This window comes from Drosophila santomea, chromosome X, assembly GCF_016746245.2.
Source record: "Drosophila santomea strain STO CAGO 1482 chromosome X, Prin_Dsan_1.1, whole genome shotgun sequence".
Classification (NCBI taxonomy): domain Eukaryota; kingdom Metazoa; phylum Arthropoda; class Insecta; order Diptera; family Drosophilidae; genus Drosophila; species Drosophila santomea.
Window position 1 is genome coordinate 12,434,161 of NC_053021.2, and position 24,991 is coordinate 12,459,151.

General features: G+C 42.3%; 2 protein-coding genes across 5 annotated transcripts; both read left to right on the forward strand.

The window, feature by feature from the left end:
- The first annotated feature begins 1,644 nt into the window (after positions 1-1,644).
- LOC120456865 lies at positions 1,645-13,132 on the forward strand. The gene is made up of 5 exons (XM_039643955.2): positions 1,645-2,101; positions 9,891-10,072; positions 10,144-10,270; positions 10,347-11,879; positions 11,945-13,132. Exons 2-5 carry the CDS (start codon positions 9,908-9,910, stop codon positions 12,082-12,084), a joined length of 1,965 nt encoding a protein of 654 aa, XP_039499889.1. The 5' UTR covers positions 1,645-2,101; positions 9,891-9,907; the 3' UTR covers positions 12,085-13,132.
- Positions 13,133-13,408: 276 nt separating this feature from the next.
- Positions 13,409-22,815, forward strand: LOC120456868. 4 transcript variants are annotated; one of them, XM_039643958.2, is made up of 5 exons: positions 13,409-13,544; positions 19,849-20,313; positions 20,397-20,523; positions 20,907-22,199; positions 22,273-22,815. In XM_039643958.2, exons 2-5 carry the CDS (start codon positions 20,008-20,010, stop codon positions 22,413-22,415), a joined length of 1,869 nt encoding a protein of 622 aa, XP_039499892.1. In that variant the 5' UTR covers positions 13,409-13,544; positions 19,849-20,007; the 3' UTR covers positions 22,416-22,815. The 4 variants fall into 4 exon arrangements, with proteins under 4 accessions (XP_039499892.1, XP_039499891.1, XP_039499893.1 ...); XM_039643957.2 differs by lacking the exon at positions 13,409-13,544 and adding an exon at positions 15,957-16,210; XM_039643959.2 differs by lacking the exon at positions 13,409-13,544 and adding an exon at positions 18,229-18,360.
- The last annotated feature ends 2,176 nt before the right edge of the window (positions 22,816-24,991 follow it).

Here is a 24,991-nt window from a genome sequence, read left to right on the forward strand (position 1 = left end):
CGAAAGCTTGGGTTTTCGTCAATGGGGGATGGGGATTACCGTTAATGGTGTTCATAATTGCTTTATTGCAGTCGTAAAAATTAGAAAAAAGGACATACGGAATCTCAAATACATGTCAGTAAAAGGTAAATTCGTAATAGTAATTTTATTTAATTTTATGAGCCGCCTAACGATCGTTAATTGTGGTTAACCCTAGAAAAACCTCTTAGGGGTTGCTAGGAGTAAGGAGTCAGGACATACCAAATCAAGCTACACAGTTCAAAAATATAATGAAATATAATAACTTTATTTAATTACGAGTTGCTTTAAAGAAGCAAAATTTGCGATGTTTCAGTTTATCGATTAGAAATGTAATTAATTGATGTCATAAGCTCTGGTATAAATTGGTATTTTGTTTAACGATTTTATCGTTATTATCGCTTCCAAGTTTCCTCTGTGTATGGCTAATTGTCTGCCAACCAATTAGTGGCTACTGCCTACCTGGCCTGCGACCTTTGAACTTGCTGTGTGGCCGGCAAGTGGCAACAGTTGGTCGGTCGGTCGGTCCATAGAGCGGCTCTTTAAAGATCACCCACTCCGTGATACCTCGCTCTTTCTCTTTCTCTCTTCCTCTTTCTCTCTCTCTCTCTGTCTTTGTAGCTCTCTTTTTCTCCATCTGATGACTTCACTACACAGAAAAGTATTTGAACTCTATGTAGAGTTTATTGCTATTTTCCAAGATAAGTATGTTAAGCAAAGTGGTATTAAATATAAATATTAGCGATTTAGAAACGTTTTCAACTCTAAACAAGGAAATATACAACATTTTCAGTTTCGCTCAGTGCAACGAGATCTCTGAGCGGATCTAGTCAGCAGTCCAACATCTACGCCGTCATCGTGATGCTGTAAACACTCGCCAAATCACATCACAGCCCACTGTTGAGCCGGTCTTGTGCGAGTGCGAAAGAGAGGCTCCAACCTGGCCCACACTGAGAGACAGAGAAAGAGAGAGGGAGCGAGAAAGAGAGAGAGAGAGAGAAAGAGAGATGGGTATTGCCCGGCAACTGCTAATTGGGATGGCCAAGTGGTGCTGCATCGCATCCTCCTCTGCCGCGATTCCTGCTGCACTTACGGTGCATCCATAGTCTATCCTGGTGCTGCTGCCCACGCACGAAGAGAGCAGCGGAGCCACTTCACACTCTTCCCGCCTTTCGCCGGCGGTACACGGCGAGAAATTGTATCAATTTGTTAGTACATTAAGTAAATTTGTAGATGCGTCTAAAATAATGGTAAGTTTACAATGCTTAACAATAAATGCATGATAATATAGTAAAATAGTGCTAACAGCCTTATCAGCAAAACAAATGTTGATGATGTAATGCTAATAATTTACAATATAATTGATAAAATAAAAATACAATGAATTTGTTTCTTTAATAAGCTGATCAATTTATATATAATTATATATTACAATAATATATTTTATATATGCTCATATATTCAAGAGATGCACATATTTTCGTGCTTGTCTCAGTGCTAATTTCTCTCAGTGCGCTGCCAGCTCTCTCCGACCATCTCGCTCTCGCTCCGCCGTGCTGCTTTGCCAGTGCTTTGCTTTTGCCTTGCTTTGCTTTGGAGTAGAATGCTATAAAGCAGACCGCAGCAGAGGACGGCAGCAAGTCGACTGCTGGCCGCGTAACAGTAAACACACCCACGAGCGGACGGAAGTGCACGGAGCGAAAGAAGGTGGCAGTTCCATGGAAACAAGCTCCCACCAAAGAGTTATTGTTTTTTAAGAACACCAGCCAGCCAGCAAGCCAGCACAGCGGCAATACAAATATTGTGTGCCATTCAAAGAGAACAGCTGAGCCACACGCTGTTTTTCACGCTGTTTCGTGTTATTTATTTACGGCACTTGCTGTTTGCTGTCCGTATCCCCGTCGTTTGTCGTCGCATTTAAACTCTCTTTTTGTTACTGTGCATTTATTTTTGAACTCTCTGTGTGCTGCACATACGGCAGGAAAAAGTGTTAGAATTCGCAGATCATCAAGACATCTACTGTTGCCCTGTGATATCCCAGCATCCAGGACACTCGACGGCAAATCGGCAACAAGTTTACCCAGTAAGTCTCGATCAACAAGTGAAGAAGTGGTGTTAAGTGACAATGAAACTGAGTACAAAAGTTTAAATTGAATTTGGCAGTATGTGCCGATATTAAGCCGTAATCAGAAAGCTTTATTTAATGCGTGATTTGTGACAGCTATTTATGATGCAATACAAGTAGTTCTGGTGAAACTTTTCAATTATCTTCCAAGCTAATGTAGCCCACCTTCTTGGGGTAGAGGATTTTCAGAAGCTTTAACCGTAATTAGAAGGCAATAAAAACGTGTGAATTGTAAAGTTGTGAATTAACCTCTTATAGGATTTGTTGATGAATTAGCTGATGTTTCAATTATAAGCGCTGCCCAAGTTGGGATCCGTCTGGCGCCCATCCATAATTCCCCTCATTCCCAGCAGCCGGATGATCTGATCCCGGAACCAAATTGAGTTTTGCCAAAGGTTTCAGCATTTTTCATGTGCATTTCTTTTTACCTAACCAACGAGACGGGGAGCAGAAAATGTTTACCAAATTGAATTACACATTTTTATGATGTGCTGCTGGTGTGCCGTGTGCCTTGCCTCACCCCAATCGCCGCCTGACAGGCCTCAGGTGCTGTCCTGAATCTGGAAATCCGGGTGGCGGTGCCGGAATGGTAGGAGGAGTCCACGTTTTCGAACGGGAATGCATTTAGGGCGCCGCCATTAGGGTGGACCAGTAAATTAGGTTAATACTCCAAAGTGATCGAAAGCTTTAGCCGCACCTTATCATCTAGCAGAATGAACTTGCATATTCACAATCAAAGGAGAGTTATTCTATAGACGCTGCATTCATTACTCATTACATTCTACATTGAATCTATATTTGTACCTATGTAATATAAACAGACTTCCACAATCTGTGCTACGATCAAGAGTATCACTGTTGTCGTTTCCATTGCTCATACGGTTGACAGTAGAGCAAAGATACGTTTCAAATCCTAAACAACAGCCAAAATGAGCATAAATGAAGCATATGCTTGCATTATTATGAAAATCACAAATTTGACGCGAAACCTGGCTTGTATTGGCCGATTATTTGATTGAAAAGCACCCAATGCAATCGAATACGGTTGTCGTACTTAGATACCATTGTTGGTTGCTAAGGTTTCCCTTGTACTTGCACTGGGCTCACAAAAGCTGCCGAAATTCCGTGTGAAATTCTGATTTAACTCCCCATCCCCCAACCTGTTGCATTTTGCAAAGGGGTAAACAAACAAAGGCCTCCTCTCGCCCACAGATTTTGAACTGCATATGGGGAAAAATGGGAACGCATTCAGCTGGAAAATTGATTGTATATTTCACATTTATCTTGATTCTCTATGGAATCAACAGTTCTAAGCTGCTTACGTGCTGCTGGCCCCTTCGCAAATTGGCAATGGACTTGGGGCCGGTGCAAAGGTCTATTGTAAGTCCAGAAACTCGAGAGGTGATAAGCCTCCCAAAAGGCAGACCTCTTATGGTATATGCCGGATACTCGTAGATAGTTGGGCTAATTCTCAAAAAAGTTGCATTGCCTTCCGTCACTCCACAATGATTATTTAGAAAAGGAAACCTATGTGATTATAATGATATTATATATCAACAGCATTGATTGAAACTAATTAGTGAGTTACGTAGATCATTTTTAGCTTATAACCATGAATTTGGATTATTGAAGTGTCAGTTGTGATCTCAGTGAATCTGCTCATTGTAGATCGTGTGTCAGACACTTGTCTTGTGTTTGACAGCACACCCAAGTGGCATTAGCATTTAGGTATTGAAACTGGAACCATTGGCCAGTTTGCCCAATAGAATTTCTGGGATTGCTTTTGGGTTTTGGGTTATGGGTTTTGGGTTTCACCACTGCACCGCAATGCCCTAACCTGCACTGACTGCACTCCACTCCTCTCGCTCCACCAGCAACCACTTCAGTTCACGGAAGGCACCACTTGGTGGGAGTCGGGTTGAAGTACGTGAGTTTATTTGGCTGAACACAAAAATCAGATACTCGAACGAACAACACAACAACACACCAGACCAAAAACAAAAAACAAAATTAAACACAAAAAAATCAAATAAAATAAAATAAGAGAACATAACAGAACAGCGGAGAGGAGAGGAGAGAAGTGAAGTGAGGAGAAGTGCCTAGGAATGGCCTGAAATGTGCATTAAACGCTTTGCATAGGAAAGCGACATGGACATGGAATGGGGATTGCGCCGGAGATTGACATTCCCATTCCCATTGCCATTCGGCTACCCACACTCCTATTACCATTTCCCCATTCCCTGTCCCTACAATACCGATTTCACTGCAAGAATCGCAGGGAGCACACACACAAAACACAAAACACACAAAACACACATGTGAGAATGTGCCGGGTGTTGGGATTATTTTGTGGCCGGGTGTGAGGGGCCTTCGCCTTCAGGCCCTCGGGCAATAACAATCATTCGAAATGCGCCTTAAAATAGCAAGCTCCGAACACGTTGCTCATAATCTCGGATGCAATTGAGTGCTGGCAGCCAGCACATGAATGATAACTTTGTCCAGGCCCACTGGAGTATTAATAGCCATTTCTAGTCTCTATTGAAACCGAGCATGACGCCGCTGCCATGCCAACCAGCCACCACCAGCCAGCATCAGCCACCAGCACCTACCATCAGCTACCATCAGCTACCAGCTCCTGCCATCTCCTGCCATCTACTGTTAGCTCCTAACAGCTCCTACCAGCTTCCTGCCATTTCCCGACCCTGAAGAACAAAGCCGAAAAAACGTCCAAACCACAGTCCAACTTCAGTGGGGTTGTCACCAGATGGCCAGGTGGCGGAGGGGCCATTGTCAATGTTTTAAATTGTGTTTTTGCATTTCCAAACACCACCCCTTTACTTGCACTTGTTGGCTTAATTAGCAGCGTCAACTTTTTCTAACACAACCAAAAACCAGCGGCTGCTGGCAGCCAACTATTTGTTCAAGGTAGCGAAGTTCAACTGTATGCTGGCCGAGATTTGTTCCCACTCTGGGGGTTTGCGCTGGTCTTTATGCATTTTGCAGTTGGTTTTACACCACAGCTCCACACAAAAGTGTCAGGCGCTGTGGGATCGGAAGGTCATAGATTCTGTGGAACCAGGGGCTCTTTATAGGAGTTTACGATTCGATGCGTTTATATTACCGAAATAAACCCTAATTGGACACCTTGATGTTGCAAAACGCCACACACATTTGTGCCAGACTTTTCTCCTCTGTCCTCCCAGCAACGTTGATGTTGATTTCTAAAAACCGGTTTCAGCTCTATATGCATACAAATCACTTCCTCTAAACAGCGCGATTTCAGCGTCATTATAACGTCGAGCGCAGAATACGCCCCTAAAAACGATAGTTTGACATATTTGTATAACCGTTTTTTAACGAGTAACTACTCGTATTCTAGTTAATCACGCCAGGAATAATACGTTTGGGTATATAACTAGGGATTACTAGCCAGCCATTTAACTTCCGAAACAAATAATTAAATACACAGTTTTCCATAGAACAGTGTTGTTTTGATAGCAAGCATACTGCGCCGATATAAAAAACTTAATATTTCCCTACACATTTTCTAGACACTCGACTTGAAAGCGTTGTGAAATTATTTGTTCTCGCCTCCCTCAAATACTAAATCATTTAATAATGTTCTTCAATCAGATCAAAGCAGAATCCGTTCCCATTGTAATCTTGTGAAAAGAGGTAAGCTCTTCGCTGAACTATCTCGTGGATAGATGGATGATATCTCCATATAGACATCCCTACCAGTGGGTAAATATAATAGCATTATTTATGACGAAGGCCTCCGTTCACAAGTGCAGTGATTGCTTTCCTTCACAAACTTTTGGTTCACCTCCAATCAGATTACATGCAGTGCATTAAAGTAGTAGTTATAGTATATGGTATATTCTCTTATTTGATCAGCTGAAAGTTCTCTTGGCGTTCTCTTACTTTGCTCATTAGCAGCGAATCAATTACGCGCGTATCTCTGGGCTTTAATCAATTCTCATTGACACAATTTAATTGAACCGTTTGCTTGTGAAATAAAACGATCTGAGCGCCAATTCGTTGACGCCTCTCGCAGACCCATGCATTCACATATACTATAAGTGAATGAATACTCATATGTTGTATATACGATTCGATTCCGTTTATTACACACAAAGCAAACCGATTAATCTCAATTAGGGGCCAATTGGCTGAGCGAAAATGCTGGAGAAAACTTCCGTTGCGTGTGGAAACACTTGGAGAAAATCTTGTTCCTTAAAATAATAGAGATAGTAATAGATTCCCATGTTAATTGGTTTCACATTCAAAGCAGTGCAAGAAGAATTATTATATAATATTATATTATTTGGCTATAATATTGCCTAACACTCTTTGCGGGTATAAATGTCAGCGTAGATAAGATATGTGCTTATATAATAGCTTCTTATAATGTAGTGATATCGCTGATTCGCTGAGTGTATCAATGGGAAGCTTGTCGGATAGTTGTTCGCCCATTAGCTGCACCTGTTCTACACGCTCGCTCCTTGTATTTTTTTTTTTCCCCGTCTGTGTGTGCCTGAGTGGGCATGTCGTGAACTTGAGAAGGTACAAGTGTTTCCACCATTTGTTCTCTGGCTCCGCTTGGTCCCGCCCGAGATAACCGGCGATCGAACCTAATCAATAGTGCCGCCATCGGGGCCCTATCTATCCATCTATCTAACTATCTATCTTTCCGTGCGGGTGACTCATCAGGGCCAACCGACGACCGACCGTTCGTCATTCGGCTGCGATAAGGCCTAGAATTCGGTTGAGCCGTTAATTTGTGCACAGAGAGAAATGCTGTCATTGGTAAACCTCATTTATTCATAGCTGCAGATTGGATTGGCTCTTTTAGGTTTACATCTTTGAACTTTTTTTCAGAATCTTCGATAAGCCACCGCCAGATCCCGACATGAAACAGAATGCAAATAGTAAATAGCACGTGCTTTTCGCAAATGCTTATCGCACCCACGGAATATCCACATCGATTCTTATCAGAGCAATGCGAAAAGTATTTGCCAATCCTGAGGCCCATTCAGTATACCGCGAATCGGTGGTTCCTTGTCTGATCGCGTGGGGAAACAGGGCTTTCCATTATTTGTGGCCCGTCTCTTATCGTACAAAAGATAAAGCCATTCGATGGCCATAAGCCCAGCGAATCCCTTTGTTTATTAACTTATTCCTCTTCTTTTTCTACGGCGACCTTATGGAAATGCAAAATTATAGGCACAAGCGCCTTATCGGCGGCCAGGTGATCCAAAAATAGGCTCCAACCATCCAAATCAAATCCTGATTTGTATTTTATTGGTGTGACAAGTCGAAATATGTGTTGCTTGTTTGGCATGTTGGGGAGAAATTAAAAAAAAATATATATATATATACCCGTGAAATTCCCAATTGTTCCCAACTAACCAACTAAACAGCCGGCACTTCCCAACTTTATCTCAGTTCGCTCGCATAGCATGAGTGTTTGCTTTCCAACACAAAATTGTTGTCCATGCGGCATGACTGCGCAAAATACACTATCATTTATAAGAAAACATCGACGACGAATTGCGGAAACCACTCGGCGCACATGCCCCACCGATCCCCAAGCCCCAAAAACCGGAATATGGTGGATCGGTGGATCGGTCGATCTCTCAATTGCTCCAACTTGCTCGATACTCCGACGACTCAGAGCGAAAGTATCGCCCCAATAGCGGAGAGCAATATTGCATGTGGAATGTCATGCGATGAGCTTGCAAATACATATAGTGTAGCAAGTCGAGTGTTTGTTTCTAATCAGTTTTGATATGTTAATAATGTAGTGGTTTAAGTTCAATGTTATCGCGTCGAAAATCTTGCAGTGCACGAAACTGAATACAAATTCCTTTTTCTTTGAGTTTAAAACAAGATTTTGTGATTTTTTGTATGCAAAGTAATTAGAAAAGGTGTCTAAAAGTATGCTATATCTTTAGTGGAAGTGGAAGTCGGTTATTTCAAACGTCCTTTAAATTCCGTTTGAAATTCTCACTTATTCCGCTTATAACTAAGTTATTTGTTGAAATACATAATCCCCCCTTTATACTTTGTTTAGTTAGTGGATTGATAATATCTATAATGTAGCCCCACATATATCAGCGTGCAACTCTTTTTTGACTTTAGTGTATTCCCTGCTTCGTCCTGTGTAAATGGCCAGACGCTCATCCAGTTTTTCTCAATTGATCGATGGCTTGGAGCTCAGAGTCTGCTAAGTGCCAACGTCAGGGGTTTTTACTTCTGGTTGCACCCCTTCCTTCCTTACTCGATCCCAGACGTGGCTGTTTCAGACTGACTGCGTCAGCGGGCGGGCGTCAATTTGTGGCACGCTTCGATGAAGTTCCATGGATGATGTTGGCGATGGCGATGGCGATGGTGATGATGGGATGGGGTACCAAGGGGGAGCCATGTCTGAATGAAGACATATCCACAGTGCAGCAGCTGTACTCGTCCACGCATTATCGATGCATAAGCAAACGAGATGCCACGATCCGCCGAGCTGTGCTTTTATTTTTACAACTTGTCTGTTGATTATCGCAAGAACCGAACGATGACAACGATGGCGTCTCGCCTTGCCCTGCCGCATTTTGATGGTCCGGTCTGGCGGCTTTCGCACTACAATCTTCAATCTCCAATCTGCAATCTCCAATCAATGCGCCAATGGAAAGCACACCCGCTAAGTGATTTCCCTTCAAGATCACCAAATTGCAGCAGTTTCGTTTGGGGGGCAGGAAACGTGCCTCGCATACCCAAGCTCCGTGGTGTGTCGCACCCATGATGGCAAATCGAAAAATAGAAATAACTACAAGTAAACGATGGAGCAGCTCTATCGCGTGGTCTATCGACCCCGCCCCGTTCATAAATGCCTATGACTGTCATATAATAATGTCTGCAGCAATTCAGCTATCTCTTGCGATCCCAATTAGCAATTAGAGCATTATCTCCCCCCTCCCTGCCACCCCGCCAAAGAGTCGTTATAGGTGTGTCGCCGATTTAACAGTCGATATTATTGAGGGGGAAAATATGTGATATGCCGATGGAGCCTGATGATGACAGCTTTCCCAATCCCAATACCTTGTAATTTGGAAAAACGCCGGATGGGCGCATATGTTGTCCTAAGTGATGTGCATTTGTAGATTCTTTAGATCGCTTTTTATGGTTGCGTTTCTAACGTCTTCTTAGCATTTATAAAGCGGTGTGAAAGAATTCTCAGGGGAATAGGTGTTACCTAATGAAAAGTGTGGATGCATTTTAATTCACACAATTTACTCAGCACTTTGTACCTTAAAGTGGTGGGAAAACAGAAGTCAAACACCAAGATTCCTCACGTTAGCAGTTCTGGCAGTACCACAGATGAAATAAATACCGAGCTTAATAGTTAAATAGTAATAGTTAAAAGTAGTTAAAACCTATGCAAGCTGGATATGAGTTTACCTAAGCAGTTGCTAATTTTTGTTGTTTTCTCGAGAGCAGCAAATAATTTTGTGGAAAAATGCGACATTTGCTTATCATATAGCCCCGTATGCGTATCTAATTAGCACAGTTTCGTATAGGTCATTCATCGTACTATAGTTGGGTATCTACAGCGCAATTTTCCCACTCCTTAAACGTTGAATCACTAAATAGTAAGCCTTTTAAGCAAGTTCTGCCTTGAGCGAAGAGAAAAGAGCTGAGCTAAAAAAAGAAACGACCCAGGCAGTGCCATTAATCAACGTCTTTGCACTTTCAGGATCAAATCGCGGCACAATGGAAAAATCCAGCTTAACGGAGAAGAATCACACCCAAGTGTACAATGACACAACGAAGCCAAAGAAGCCCAAGCGTCGCGACAGGAGCGATCTGGGTCCGGATTTTGTGGCGCCCGACGGCGGATGGGGCTGGGTGGTCTGTCTGGCAGCCGGTTTGAATAACGTGAGTGGCCGAGTTGGAGCAGTCAGAATGGGACATAATAATCCCTATTTCCATTCTCCCCACCCCCACAGTTCTTCCTTTTCCCGGCCCTGCAGCAGTATGGCCTGATCTACAGGGCGCGAATGGAAGCTTTGGGCTTCGATGATGAGGAAACCACGACCATTGTGAACGTGGTGATGGCCATCTCCTCGCTAGTGGGTGAGTTTCACCAGGCTAACGCTCAATCGATGATTCCATTGCTGATATATGTACATCTCGTTTGTCCCCTTCATAGGCATTGTCAATGGCGCCATGTTCCGGCGGTTCACATTCCGTCAGGTGGCCTTGACCGGCACCACTTTGGCCTTCCTGGGCGTCTTCATGTCGTCGTATTGCACCACCTTCTGGCAGTATATCTTCTGCCTTTCGGCGGTATTTGGTACCGGTTTGGGTCTTGCCATGGCAGCCACCTCACTGGCGGTCAATACGTACTTCAAGCAGAAGAGGCGTCGCGCCACGGGTTTCTCGTGGACGATCACTGGCGCAGGACCCATAATCTTTCCGCAGCTGTCCACCCTCCTGCTGGCCTACTATGGTGCACAGGGCACCATTTTGATCTACTCTGGAATCGCCATGAATGCCATACTCTGCGCTTTGACCCTGCAGCCTGTGCTGTGGCATGTGAAGAAGCCCGAGAAACAAGTACCAATTACAATCGAGGGGATTTCCGAGACGGAGAAGCTGCAACCAGAACTGCTGGAGGCCAATGGCAATTTGTTATCACCCAGCAATGATCCGTGGAAGGATTACGAGTGCAAGTACTGTCAGTATCAGAAACGTTCCAAGCGAGGCATCTTCTCGTCCCAATACCTCTTCAATGTCGATGATCCCGAGCGGCCTGGCTACGAGATCACCGAGCCGGGCACTCCCATGTTGGCCCGCGCCAATGATGGCTGGTTTGGTTCCAAGCTCTCCCTGACCTCGGAGAGCGTGGGTGGACCACGTTGTCGCACTCGCCAAGCGCTGATGCGTCAGGTTTCGTCCAAAAGTCGTGAGAATCTCGATAGACTGGAACAGAATCGACATGACCAGGGCCCAGACACTCCAACCGCTGCGCCCTTGTACAAGCCGAACTACTTTAATCGCGAGCGCGAGGATCTCGATCGCTATGCCAGCAAGACGAGCGTGTATTCCCGACCTGGTCAGGATGAGCTGCAGCGCTGCACCTGTGCGGAGGATAAGGTACTGCTGCAAAAGACCGCCGAATCGCTGCAGGTGGACCTGCTCAATAATGTGGCCGACGAGATCGCCGAGGAGGAGGCCAAGAAGCGCATGACCTTCTGCCAGAAGGTGAGCAAGTTCTTCGATCTGGACCTACTGCGTGACTTCACATTTGTCAACCTGGCCATTGGCATGAGCATCATGATGTTTGGCGAGATGAACTTCTCGGTGCTGACCCCATTCATACTGCACAGCTTTGGGTACACAGATACGGAGACCTCGCTGGTGATGTCGCTGCTGGCCTGCATGGATGTCACGGTGCGATTCCTCGCTCCGCTGGCCTTGGAGAAGGTGAAGCTGGACAACCGTGTGCTGTTCGCCTTCGGTATCCTCTGCATTGCCGTGGGCCGCGTGGTGGTGGCCTTCACCGACTCCTACGAGGTCATGATCGGTGTGTTTCTGCTGATCGGCTTCGGCAAGGCATTCCGCACCATCTTCTCACCGCTGATCATACCCAGCTACGTTCCGCTGACCCGCTTGCCAGCTGCATCTGGTATGCAGCTCATCTTCAACACCATGTTCTCCTTCACCATGGGCCCCGTTCTTGGTGAGTTTCACTGGCTGACTGGTTGTGTCTAAAGAACGAAGTAATCATTTCTATTTGCTTTAAAGGTATCATAACGAAGGCCCATGGTTATGCAGTCACCATCCATACCATCAATGCACTCACTCTATTGGCTTTACTCCTCTGGCTAACTGAGTCCGTTGTGCGCCGCATTTTGGGTAAACCCTCCAAAGGATTGGGTCAATAGAAGTCGCATTTATACTAATCCGAATTGAAAATGCAATAATGCGATAATGCGACGAGTGGCAGCTCAAAAACCATCGTCGGAACTGAACTACTTGCGTTTGTCCATCCCAGTGTGCGAGATCATGGCTAACTTGGAGCTGTAGACATAACCTAGTCCATACTTCCCGATCGATTTGTGTGAATAGTATTACTTGAGCGTAAAGATACCTAAGAATCATATCTCTTAACTAGCTCATAATCACCCATCGCTACCTAAATTTACGGTCCATTTTTTTTTAGCTTTTGATACTCGTACTAGAATAATTGAATGTACTTAGTGATACGTTATAAGTGTAATAATATTGTCTTGCAGTTGATAAAAAAAAAAATATATATTGTATGTATATTAGTTAGAAAAAAGTATCGCAATTGTGCAAAAGTGAACACTTTTTGTTAAGTAACTATGTAATTTGAAATACACCATGGTTTGAATATGTGAGTCAACATATTTATCAAATGAGAATTTAAACTACTTTTTGTGTACGTTTGGATTTAAACATAGTGATTAAGGGCAATATAAAAACATATCTCAACCTATGAGGATGATTTTAAAGAGTTGAGAGTTGAGTTGAGTTTACTCAAAGATTACTTAGCAGAAATAAATAATTAAGAGGCGTTCAAGAGTTTGTTCAATATTCATCAAGGTTCTAATTAAGATATCAGCTTAGAACAAATAAACAAAATCTCAAGTTTGTTTTGTTCTATGCGCCTTGTTGAAATAGCTTATCAAGATTCGTACTATCTTTGTGTGATGCAAGAAACATGAGACATTTTTTAAATAGCTATACTTGATGTTTTCCATTTGAGAACGATTTACTTAAATTAATACAATTCAATTGCCCGTTGGTAGAATATGTGTAAACATTTGCATTTGCATTTGAATTGTAACTTTAAACCAATTAATTGATAAGTAAATGTTGTGTGCGTTTCTTGTTCGATTCTGAATATTAAAAATGTATGTTATTGTGGTTTAAATACGAAATAAATGCAAACATATTTGTTTGATTTTATTTGTGAGCAAGTCATTTATTCGGAGAATAAATCTGTTTTGAGTGTGGGGTGCCCCTAAAAGTAGGCTTGAAAATTGTCTGCTTGTCAGGTTTTGCGCACATATTTACCATAAATTATTTGTAGTTAAATACTAAATAATACTAAATACTTAATACCAAATAATACTAAATAATACCAAAATATAGGTGCCCTCCTCTGCGCTTCTCAAAAGTTCTACATAAGCAAACCACTTTTTCGATGTTTTTTTTTAAATACTAAATGTGAGTGAGTGAGTGGTGCAGTGATTTTAAGTGGCAGCAGAGGATATCAATGATGAGATTTCGACCTACTGGAGGAAGTGCCTGAGCTAGCTGTTTTCCTGGAGCTACAACCAGCTCTCAGCTCTGACGTGGAAAGAGCTTAAAGAAAGGGGTGAGTACCCAAAAACAATTGGATCCCGCGATAAGTGAGAGGTTTGGTTATATTATTTATATGTTTAATTGCAATGTTATAGTACTAGTACTGCATGTACGGATTCTTCGCTTTAATACAACTATTACAAAAAGTTGAAAAAAAAAAAAAAGTTATTTACGGCTTTAAGATTCAACACATGACTTTATCTATATCTATATATCTATGGCATACACTACAAATTATATTTTTGATGGGAAAAAGGACATATTAAAATCATTGCCCTTCTTAGGGGCGCAACGAAAGCGAGCATAAAATAAAACATCTTTTAGGGTTTTTTTCAGAATCAATGCTTCATTTATACATTCGATGAGCCAAAATTAAATTGAATACTTTTTGCAGACTTTTAAGTTTTGGAATCCTTAAAAACCCTAGTAACCCTTAAACTTGAATAAAAATCCGTGTGTTTGTCTGCAGCATTAAGTATATGGGGTTTCTTTTGTTTTTAGCCCTGCGAGGCTTCACTGTGCGCCACATTTTATAACATCTCCGACATCCGCCAGTCCGGCGATTCTAAATTTCGAATACGGAGCTTATCTTTGGCGGAGGGGGCAGGTCTCAAATATTAATGTATATTCCCCGATTATATGGCCATGTCATGGACATCGTCACTTGGACCGCAAAAAACTGCTGTTGCCGCTGTTCTATTTGCGGGTCGACACACCCACCTTGGTCTTTGTACCCGGGTGGCAAGAATCGAAATGAAAATAGAAAAATGAAGAATGCCCAATTCCAGGTAATCAAGATATCGACGAATTGTAAATGGCACAAACGAACGAATTCGCATTCTGACCACTCCAGCTGCCTGGGGAGCAAAGGTTCCAACAAGTGCCGCAATCTTTATTGGTAAAAATATCGATATGTATCAAAGCAATTTCGTATTTTTCCAGTCAATATCACAAGTTAATTATTTGAAGTTCCTCACGCAGAGTACGGTAGGTTATCCCTAAGATCATCAGGCAAAAAAAAAAAATGAATTGCTTTGCAAGCTTATTTTTAGCACTTGACACTGATAATCGGACAGATGTCAGTGCAAAAGATCCCAGATACCCGAACGAAATAATCCCAATTCGAGCAGAACCTTTCACTTGGCGCCCAGTCCTCGATCTGGTCATCATCATTCTGCGTCACGGGCTCCAACGGCCTTGAAATCAAATGCAAACTGCTTATATACATATGTATGTATTCTTAGTACGACTTGGTCAGAGTCTGGTCTCGGGTCTCTGGTCCCTGTTCCAGTTCTAGTTACAGTGACAACCTGTCAGTTTCGGGTCCAAACCAAGGGCTTAACACGCCTGTCACTTGCCGGCCAACTATGCGCACTTCCTGTAGCCAAAGTCTGCTGGGAGACGTAAGACGCACAGTGGGATGGGATCTGTTTTAAATGCCTAAAACTGCAAAGTGCTGGTTTCGAACCTTTTTCGTGATATTTCATTCACTCATCTCATGTCTTTCTAAGTTATATTATGTAACTAGCCAGTGGGATTATCTTAGACATTTTGTAGTTATTCATTTATTTGGCCTAGACCCTAACATTTTTTTTTCGAAGCCAAGGCTAGAAAAGCAAAACACGACTAGTTCTAGACCATGTCGCCTCAAAAAAGCCATTCTAATTGGCCTAGAAACCGTACTCATGTAGCACCAAATGTTTCAGCTTGTGGAGGATTGCTTCGTAAATAAATTGTATTAAAATCATCGTTTGATCGCTTTCAATTAAAATGGATAATTTAAAAATGTGTGCGCCTCTCGTTTGGCTGGCACTTATGGGAATTGTGCTTTGCAATTAATCAAATGATACTTTGCTCCAGGGTGTCGGTCGATGGCAAAATCAAATTCTAATCGTCGTCGCTATCATAATGTATTTATGAGTTGTGTTATTTGTTTTTGGTTTTCGCGTACCGGGCGTATACGTAATGCGCTCAGTTTGGAGTTATCTGTGTGCCAACTGTGTGTGTGTGTGTGTGCACATGTGTGTATATACATACATATGCCAGCATATGTATATGTATATGTGCTCATATTTGCCGCTGATAATCGGGTGTGCGACGACAAAACTAATTACAACAACAGTAAAGCAAATACAGTGGTAACACGGAATAATGGCCTTATCAAAACGCGGCAAGGCAACAACAACAACAAGTGCAAACAGAGCCAAAAAAAAAAATAAGAAGAAGAAGAAGCGGCAGAGCGAGCAGGAGCAACGGTAAAGCTAAAGCTGAAACCACCGAAGCTAAAGACCAAAATAACACGCACACCACCACAGTGGAAACAACAGTGAAACAGTGAAACAGTGAGCGGGCATTGCATTGATGTGTGCCAGTGTGTGCGTTGTGTTTGGCTCTTGAATACTATAATTCACAAAATTGTTCAGTTCAGTTCGCGCTGGTGAACGTAACGGAAAAGTCGTCGCCTGTTGAATATACACATATCTATATGTGTATATATATATAATCTATTTACTTAAATCGCCGCCGCCGACACCGCCGCTCGTCTTCTTCTTCTAATTACTTTTTTTTTTTTGTGCTTTTGTTTTTGTTATTGTTTTGTATCTCAAGTTTACTGCAGCATTACAACAACAACAGCAACAGACGACGGAGGAGAAGGGAAATCATTTACAAAAATAAAACGTACGGCCCAAATACATAAATATATGCACAAATGCGTGTGTGTGTGCGTTAGCATTTGTATTTAAGTTTAGTACCAATTAGCACAAGAGCAGCAAACTAAATGATATTTTTTTTTTACCCGAAGCGCGCGCTTTTCGCGAGACACGTGCACCATACTCAATATGTGGAGCGTATGTATCTGAAACAGCGCTCAAGATACTTTTTCTAATTGAATGCGTGTGATTGAAAAACTCAACCAAAACATACGTATCACTATTACCGGCGGAAACAATTTTATTGGTGGAACCAGAGCAGATAGGCAAATATTCTTGGAATACCCAGCTTATTTTACTTCTCTTATCAAATAAGACAAATTTATGATTAACATGAATCAGATACCATGGAAAACTAGTGAATTCGCCAGCATTTTCACACAGATAGCTGGCAATTTCACCACCTTATTATTATGTGATCAGATAGATATGTATATTTTATAAATAGTCAGTTTATTGTGAAATTGCGACGAATTAGGATGGGAATAGTTTTGAGCGTTACGTATGATTACGATATCGGTGCATACGTGCGCTGTTCTCCCGCCAATCAATCAAACATCAATCAAAGTCGCTTCGCCTCTCAAATGGAGCGATCTCACTTTATAAGTCGATAGAACCACAAAACGAGGCACTCAGTGGCTACCAAAAGGAAGTCTACCGGCCGTAAATGCTTTTATGGCCATCATCTCTGTTCCCACATCTTTGTTAGGCCAATGCAAATACTCCTTTATGGTGTGTGAATAATATACCTACGAACGGTCGGTCGCAATGTGAGTGGAGTGAATAGAGTGAGTGGGGGGGTAGTCATATAATGCGGAAAGCTCTAATTATACAAATGTTTGTGTTTGGCTTTAGACGGCTTTAGATCGCCTTAAACGACGCGTGATAATCAAGCACTTGAGGGCAATAATACCACCTACGAGTATGTATGAATGTTTTTTCGGTACTTTCCGGGACGCTAATCTTGAAATCAATGAATACGCGAATAGCCCTTGTACTAAACAGTTTGGGAAGTTAATTATCATCTAAGTTCTTTGTGGCAAGTGGGAGGATCTCGTGAAACGTCAATTGATCAGCGGTCAAAGTTTGCTCATCGAATTGATTCACATTCAATAGATTAGGAGACTGCATGATTTAATTACGCAAAAGCACTTTAATAGTTTAAAGTGTTGTTCATTTAATCAACTTGCCCTGTTTGAAAAACTAAAAGTAGCAGCTGTTCATTCGATTATATTTGATATTTGTCAACTACTTATATCTGTTGCATCTCTGTAGTTTGTCCAGTCACATTGTGCAACAAATGTAATTATTTAGATGAAGATAGACCTAATTGGATTATGTGGGCATAAAAAAGATGCATTTCAAACAATAAATTTATAGTTAATCTGATTTCCATATACCCACTCCAATTAAACGAATTTCAAGAGATTCCCAAACGAATTAAGCGACGACAGCTAGTTTTAAATTATGATAATTAAATTGTCAGATGATTTAAATTAAAAGTCCAAGTTTTTCGTTGGCATTTGGGTGCAGAACCTGGTCACGTGTATCTTGTCTTGTTGTTATGGCCAATTTGTGCCATGTGCTGCTGGCTGATCGATGATTGGCATTGAAAAATTCCACAGTTGTGGCCATAACCGTATCCACTCTGCCAGGCGCTTCGATAACGCGACCAGACCAGCTGATTCACTTGGACTGAAAAGTGAGGTCAATTAGGCCCATTCCATTATATGCGATTATATCGAGTGCCGAATCACACTTCGATAAGCACTTCTTACCCACTGTGTTTGGCATGCATTGAAATGTGTATGTTGCTAATTGCGTGGCAATTAAACCACTGTAAAATTGTTATTTGAACAGCGTTTTTTTTTTTTTAATGGCCAACTCGTTCTGTGTAGCGCGACCTTTAGTACAAGCCGCTTTCCACCAGTATTATATCGCATTTAAGGCGATCTTTGCCATTGCCAGCCAGTCTTATCTTCTGCCCCCATATACACATATTAGCAGTGGTCATTCGCGGATCGGTTCGGTTCGGCTTGGTTCGGTTCGGTTCATCTGCCGGAGCAGTCGCCAAACCACTGACCACTGGGAGCCATTCGGAGTTGGATAGAGCAGCAAGTAAGTGGGATGTTGGGTGCTTCAAGGAGAACTCGGAAAAATTCCATCAACATTGTTTGTGGGATGGGAATGATACAACACCAGGCTGATACAACACATCAGACTGATAAGCAGCAGTATTAAAGATAGTTTATAGCAAATTAAATCGGTAATACTCTTATTGAAAGAAAGGAAGCGCAATTTCTTCGAGTGCAGTGATTCGGGCGATTGATTGGTGATTGCTTGTGAGAAGCCTTGTGTGGCGGATATAACCGTGCCGCTACAATATAATTGGACGATATCGGTGGCCGAAGGAGTGCGCCTTATCACATGGCAACCCCCGTTCCGACAACCCGTTCACATTTAAAGCCCCACATGCCGATGGGCGCCCTGACATGCGTACATACATGTGTATATCTCGATGTTTCGGTGCCTTTGTCGCCCAAGTCGGCTCAAGTATTTACGATGAGCACTTACTTCTGGTCAGCAAACTCTCGGATACGAGTTCCGAGTTCGAGAAAAAAGCAAATAAAGTTCGTAACTTTTGCTCTTCGAAATGAAATCGGCAGTCAGGCGCGATAAGGCGGCGCTCTCCCAACCAACAAACAAACCGACAAACCGATCATCATCATCATTATCATCATAACTAACAATCGAACCCATTGACGTTTGATGAGGTGTTGTTGTTGTTGGTGTGTTACTGTTACCGTTTTTATATAATGGGTGCTAAATCTGTATTATTTACATATCAATCGCTTTTAGGCAGTCACGTTTCCAGGCCTCGAAAATTTCACCCGCACGCCCTCGAATAACCCAAAAATATCAAATCGTTTAGCACAAGAAGAGTGAGAGTTGCCCAAAATATTACGCCGCCTGATTGATCAGTCAGTTGAGTTTGTGACTTTCGTCCCGCCGCCTCGCAAACTCTCGTTCCGATCAAAAAAAAAAATCAAAAGTTAATAAAAGTCCAATCAATTGAGCTGTTCGGCGACTGTACGCTTTTCGGGTTCAAATATTGGTTATAATTACATTGGTGTATAATTACATTTGGAATATATACGTGTATATATTTGTGAGAATTCTTCAAATGAATTAGCAATGAATGCCCGAAATGAAAGTAAACTCAGCATGGCGAAATACTAAAAAGTTATCCCAATTTACACTACCGTGAGTAATAGTGACAGATAAATGGTGACTTATTGTGCACACATTGTGTTTGCTTGTTCCATTTCAAATTCTTTCAAAATGAGTATGCAAATTAGGGAATACTAAAACTAAATAAATCTACGCGTTCAAGTGAAACTAAAATTCTCAACGTATTTGTTTTGTATGTGTTTTTTAGGTGTTACATATTTTCTAATAAAATACACCTTGGGGTTTCCAGTGATAAAAGTTGTAAAGCGACTTATTCGATTTTTGTGTTTGAGTGATGTTTAATAAAAACTACATTATTTATTTATTCTTATTCCACTAACGAAGTTTCCCATCTTCCCACTTTTCAATGCACAGAACTGCAATCACTGGTTTCCATCATTTGATCGCACCCATCCATCCGATCCGATCCAAGCAGTAATGCAACAACCGGACAAGAACCCACAGCGCTAAACTAATCCAAGCCAAAAGTTCCAAACCCACCTAATCCTAGTCCAGCGTATCCACGATTCCAAGATGACTGATAATGGGAACACTCATAACAACAACAACAACAACGATGAGGCACTCAGACTGCGGCTGCCCGAAGAGCAGGCCGAGCAGCTGCTCCCCAAGAACGGATCAGCTGGATCTGGTGGCCAGACCAAGATAGCGCCTTCCACGCATCATTATTCCAACGCCGAGTCCCAGCCACAGAATGTAGCAGCGAAAGGATCGCATCCGGCGAAAAAGAAGCGGGACAAGAGCGATCTGGGTGAAGATTTTGTGGCGCCCGATGGAGGATGGGGCTGGCTGGTGTCCGTGGCCAGTGGCGTCAACATTGTGAGTCGCCGTCCATCGCATTTACTCTCCTGGTTAGCCGTAGATACTAACATTCGCCCCTTTTTATCCATTCTCCACTCCAGCTGGTGACGTTCGCATTGGCCCAGCAGTTTGGCCTCATCTTCCGCGATCGCATGGATGGTTTAGGGATCACCAGCTCCGAACTGACCACCATTATTAACACACAGGTTGCTGTATCCGCATTTACAGGTGAGCGGGCGAAAATGTTATTCACACAACAATATTCATACATGCAAGATCATTAGATATGATATTCAAAGTCATGAGCAGCCTTATTCTCTCATTTGTATATAGTCCACGTAGTGACGAATCGCAACGAGGGTGTGACTAGAAGATTCGTATCTAATATAGCAACATATTATATAACTCGTCTTCTACGATTGTCAGATCAGAAATATATAGTAGTCTGAGTTAGTAGAAACTTGAAACGTAGTGCTCTCGTCACTTGCTTTCTTCAGCGTTTTAATGGTAATAGCTCTTATTATAACTTATGAAGCCAAAGTCTTCACATGCCATCCAATTTCAATTTTCAAGTGCAAAACAACAATTAAATTCGAACATTTTTAACATAGGTCTGCTGAACGGCCCGCTTTTCCGTCGCTACACCTATCGAGTGGTGGCTCTGGTGGGATCCGCGCTGACCTTCCTGGGTCTCTTCTGGATGGTATTCGCCGACACCTTCGCCATCTACTTATTGAGCTTCTCAATCATATACGGATTCGGACGAGGACTGACGGTGTCCGCCTCCTCGCTGGCGGTCAATACATACTTCAAGGCGAAGCGACGCACTGCAACAGCATTCCAGTTTGGAGTGGCCGGCGTGGGACCAATTGTGTGTCCGTACTTCGCCACCTACATGGTGTACGAGTTTGGTGTCCAGGGGACGACGCTGCTCTTTGCCGGCGCCTCACTGCACACCATTGCCTGTTCGCTGATTTACCAGCCAGTCAAGTGGCACGTTGTGAAGCGGGATCGCGATGCGGAGGCACTGCAGCAGGTCCAACCGCTGGCAGAGCGCGAGGATCAGGACGATGATATTATCAAGAATGTGGTGGAGCCGGATACCCCGGTGCTGCCGCGTGCCAATGACGGATGGTTCGGCTCGAGGGCCTCGTTGAACAGTGTGGGCACTCGTAATCGACTGAATACCTGGGAGAAATCCGAAGGCAATGGACACATGGAGCTGAAGAGGCTGAGCAGTAAGGACTCGAATCCTGGGCGCCAGCTGCGCAGCATATCCGTGAGTCACAGCATTAAGGAAGAGGAGGCCACTGGCTACAACACTGATCAGGAAGTGCACACCACCGAGCTAACGGAGAAGGAAAAGCAAGAGCTGGAGGATGAGGAGGAGCGCCAGCGGCGCAAGAAGCTGCCGTTCTACATGAAAGTGGTGATCTTCTTTGATATGGATCTGCTGAGGGATATCACGTATGTCAACCTGGCAATGGGTATCACTCTGATCAACTTTGTGGAGATCAACTTTGCCATCCTGACACCCTACATCCTGGGTGATCTGGGCTTCAATAAGGGTCAGGTTGCGCTGGCCATGTCCACGCTGGGATTCTTCGATCTGGTGATTCGATTCCTCATACCCCTGATCACGGCCAAGATCAATTTCAGCAACCGTACCTTCTTCGTTGTGGGCATTTTGGGCATGTGCATTGGCCGCATGTTCCTATCGATGACCTCCAACTTCTACGTCCTGATGGCCATCTTCCTGTGGTTGGGCCTAAACAAGGCCTTCCGCACGGTCTTCTGGTCCCTGATCATTCCCAGCTATGTGCCGCTGAAGAGATTGCCGGCGGCTGCTGGCCTGCAGCTGCTGATGTCCGGCACCTTTTCGATGATCTTCGGACCGCTAATTGGTGAGCAATAGATATATATCCCTACACATATAATTGCAACTTCTAATCTCCTCCCCTCCCCTCCCGCATCAAGGCCTAATCAAGGATCGCACCAGCTACGCGTTTACCCTCAACGTGCTGAATGCCCTTTGTGTGCTGGCCTTCGCCGGCTGGTATCTGGAAGACTTCATCCGCGCCCGCAGACGGAAATCGCCACCCGTCAAGTCAGTTAACTGATCAACTGAACAACTGATCAACGGATCAACGGATCAACTGATCGTATGATGGCGTAGTTTTACTCAGTGCCAGCAATTCCAGAACCAAGACCGTTCCCTAATCCATCCTAACTTTAGCAAAATGTTATTCTTGTTATCGCATTTGCCCAGTGCTTTTTTTTTATCTGTATGTTTATGTAAACTATATTCAGCGTGTACATTGTGTATATACCATTCGAGTGTAGTAAATTAATTGTATTAAATATTGATAATTGTTAAATAATATGCGTAAGCTGCCAAAACTTAAACTTTAAAACAAGCCTTTCATTGAAGCTGCTCGAGTGTTGACCTTAAAAGTAATACATACATATGTATGTATATGCGACATTTAACAACAATAATATTAATATGTATTTAGAATCGCAAAAACACAGAAAATCGATTTTCGGCATACATAAATCCAAAATCATCATAAAAAATTTAAAAAAAATAAACAATTTTTTTGAAAACACAGTTTGATTGGAAATTTAATTACGAGCTCAACGAGGTATGCCATTCCTTATTCGGACCAATATTTCGAAAGTTATGATCAAAATACTGATATTCATAGTCGAGGTATGCCTTTTCAAATTCGGAGCAATATTTTGATTGTTATTATCAAAATACTGATATGTATAAATAAAATAAAACAACTTTAAACGATGTCAAAAAAACAGCATTGTATAATTTTATGTTATTATTATTAAATGTTAAGTATGCATTTTTTCGATTGGTTTATCACTTGATATACATAATTAGACAACCACAGATTTTATTTTTATCGTGGTGCGATTCGTCACCTGCCAAGCAATTTGTTTCTTCATTATATGATCTCATCTCTTTTGATGCAGCAATAAAGTCTAATCAAAATGTGTTTGTCCATCCATCTGACAGAATCCAAAGTTCAAAATCTAACAAGAATCTTATGACACTGCGGAAGAAAGTTCAAATGAATTGAAACGAGCACGTGAATATCACGAGCCTACTCATCATAACATCGAAATCAACATCCAATAACACTCAGAATTGATGCGGAAAAAATTGAACAAGCATTGGTGCCAACTTGACTTATGAGAATTTATATCTGATTTGGCTTCATGCAATTGTGTGTATCCTGAGTAACGCAATGCGTAATTTTCTGTGAAATAATTTTCTAATTGTTTCGTAATAATTTAAAGCCAATCAGAAAATCAATGCAAAACACCCACACTGTATGGAGGTGTAGATTTATTATAATCAGCTCGCTGACCAAAGAAATAAATGTGCAAATTGGGCGTGCTAAAGAATAAACCAGTTTGGCGGATGACAACAAAACAGCAGCAATTCAGCAGCGAATGGGTTAAGAACCGGGAATTAAAATGATATGTAACTCCGCCAGCTGAAAGTTACAGGCTCGAAAAAGTGTTTTAAAAATGCTACGATGAGGCGATCTGGTTCAATGCACTGCGGTGCTTATCAAATAGACGGGGAGGAAAAAGGCTGAAAATATATGCCAAAACCAGGCATAACAACACAACACAAAGCTCTGGCCAAGTACTCTGTTTCTACCAATTCAATGACAAATAAATTTGACGCAGCTGGTTTTTGTAACTACTGTCAGTTAGTTCCGCTGATTTAAATGCAAAAAAAAAAATCGGAGGTAAACATACCTCTACAGACATACCGAACATTTTTTGTCCGCTATTTTCATTTTTGAAAATATGTGTTATTAGGCAAAAACGTAATCAATTCATGATGACAACATTTAAACTAACGGCGAATATACCTGGAAATGTATAGTGTAATTATTATTAGTTTTTTTAGGTGCTTCGGTGGGTCAGGGATGCTGCGTGGAAATCCATCTCACACACAACCAAAGCTTCGTCCTACTAAATCCTCTTTTCGCGAGAGATAAAAGAAGACACACACATAAAGTCACCCACTTACGGACATCCCAGCCACATAAAGTCACCCACTTATGGACATTCCACCCACTGCAAGTGGGTGGCGTAACCAACTGAGCAACAAGTGGAAACAGGAAACAGGACTAATGGCAGCTGAACTGCCCATCTAGCCATTTTATAGCCAATACCGATTATATTTAATACTCGTTCTACATATGTACATATACATACATATACTATAAAGGGGCTCATCCATAACATACAATCCCAAAATTGCTTTAGGCCATCTACAAGATACGTTTGTCATATACCTATACCTATTAAATGGGGAATTAACTTTTTTTCGTAAACCTCAACAAAATAACTCATTACTAACATGGCTGTGTGGCGTCAGGACTGCACAATGTGCTGGAGATCGGGTCAATACACTGCTAGCTGTGTTAGGTGTGTAAGCAATTGGGGTGGTTTAGTAACAACATCGCGCAGTAAATCAACAATCTGTTGCCGGCAGCTTCAGGTTGGAGTACTCGCATGCAAATGCCACGTGGTTGTGTGCGGTGTCATTGCCCCACTTCCCCCTATCACTTCCGGAACTCCAGCAATTATCGATTATTTGTCTAACTTTTGGGACAGCGCCGTGACCATAGATATACAGTTTCCTTAATTAATAATTAAT

Coding starts and splice junctions, on each gene's coding strand:
- LOC120456865 (XM_039643955.2), top strand. CDS start 9,908: ATGGAAAAATCCAGCTTAACGGAGAAGAATCACACCCAAGTGTACAAT. Junction 10,073..10,143: donor TGGCAGCCGGTTTGAATAAC/GTGAGTGGCCGA, acceptor CCACCCCCACAG/TTCTTCCTTTTCCCGGCCCT. Junction 10,271..10,346: donor GGCCATCTCCTCGCTAGTGG/GTGAGTTTCACC, acceptor TCCCCTTCATAG/GCATTGTCAATGGCGCCATG.
- LOC120456868 (XM_039643958.2), top strand. CDS start 20,008: ATGACTGATAATGGGAACACTCATAACAACAACAACAACAACGATGAG. Junction 20,524..20,906: donor TGCTGTATCCGCATTTACAG/GTGAGCGGGCGA, acceptor TTTTTAACATAG/GTCTGCTGAACGGCCCGCTT. Junction 22,200..22,272: donor GATCTTCGGACCGCTAATTG/GTGAGCAATAGA, acceptor TCCCGCATCAAG/GCCTAATCAAGGATCGCACC.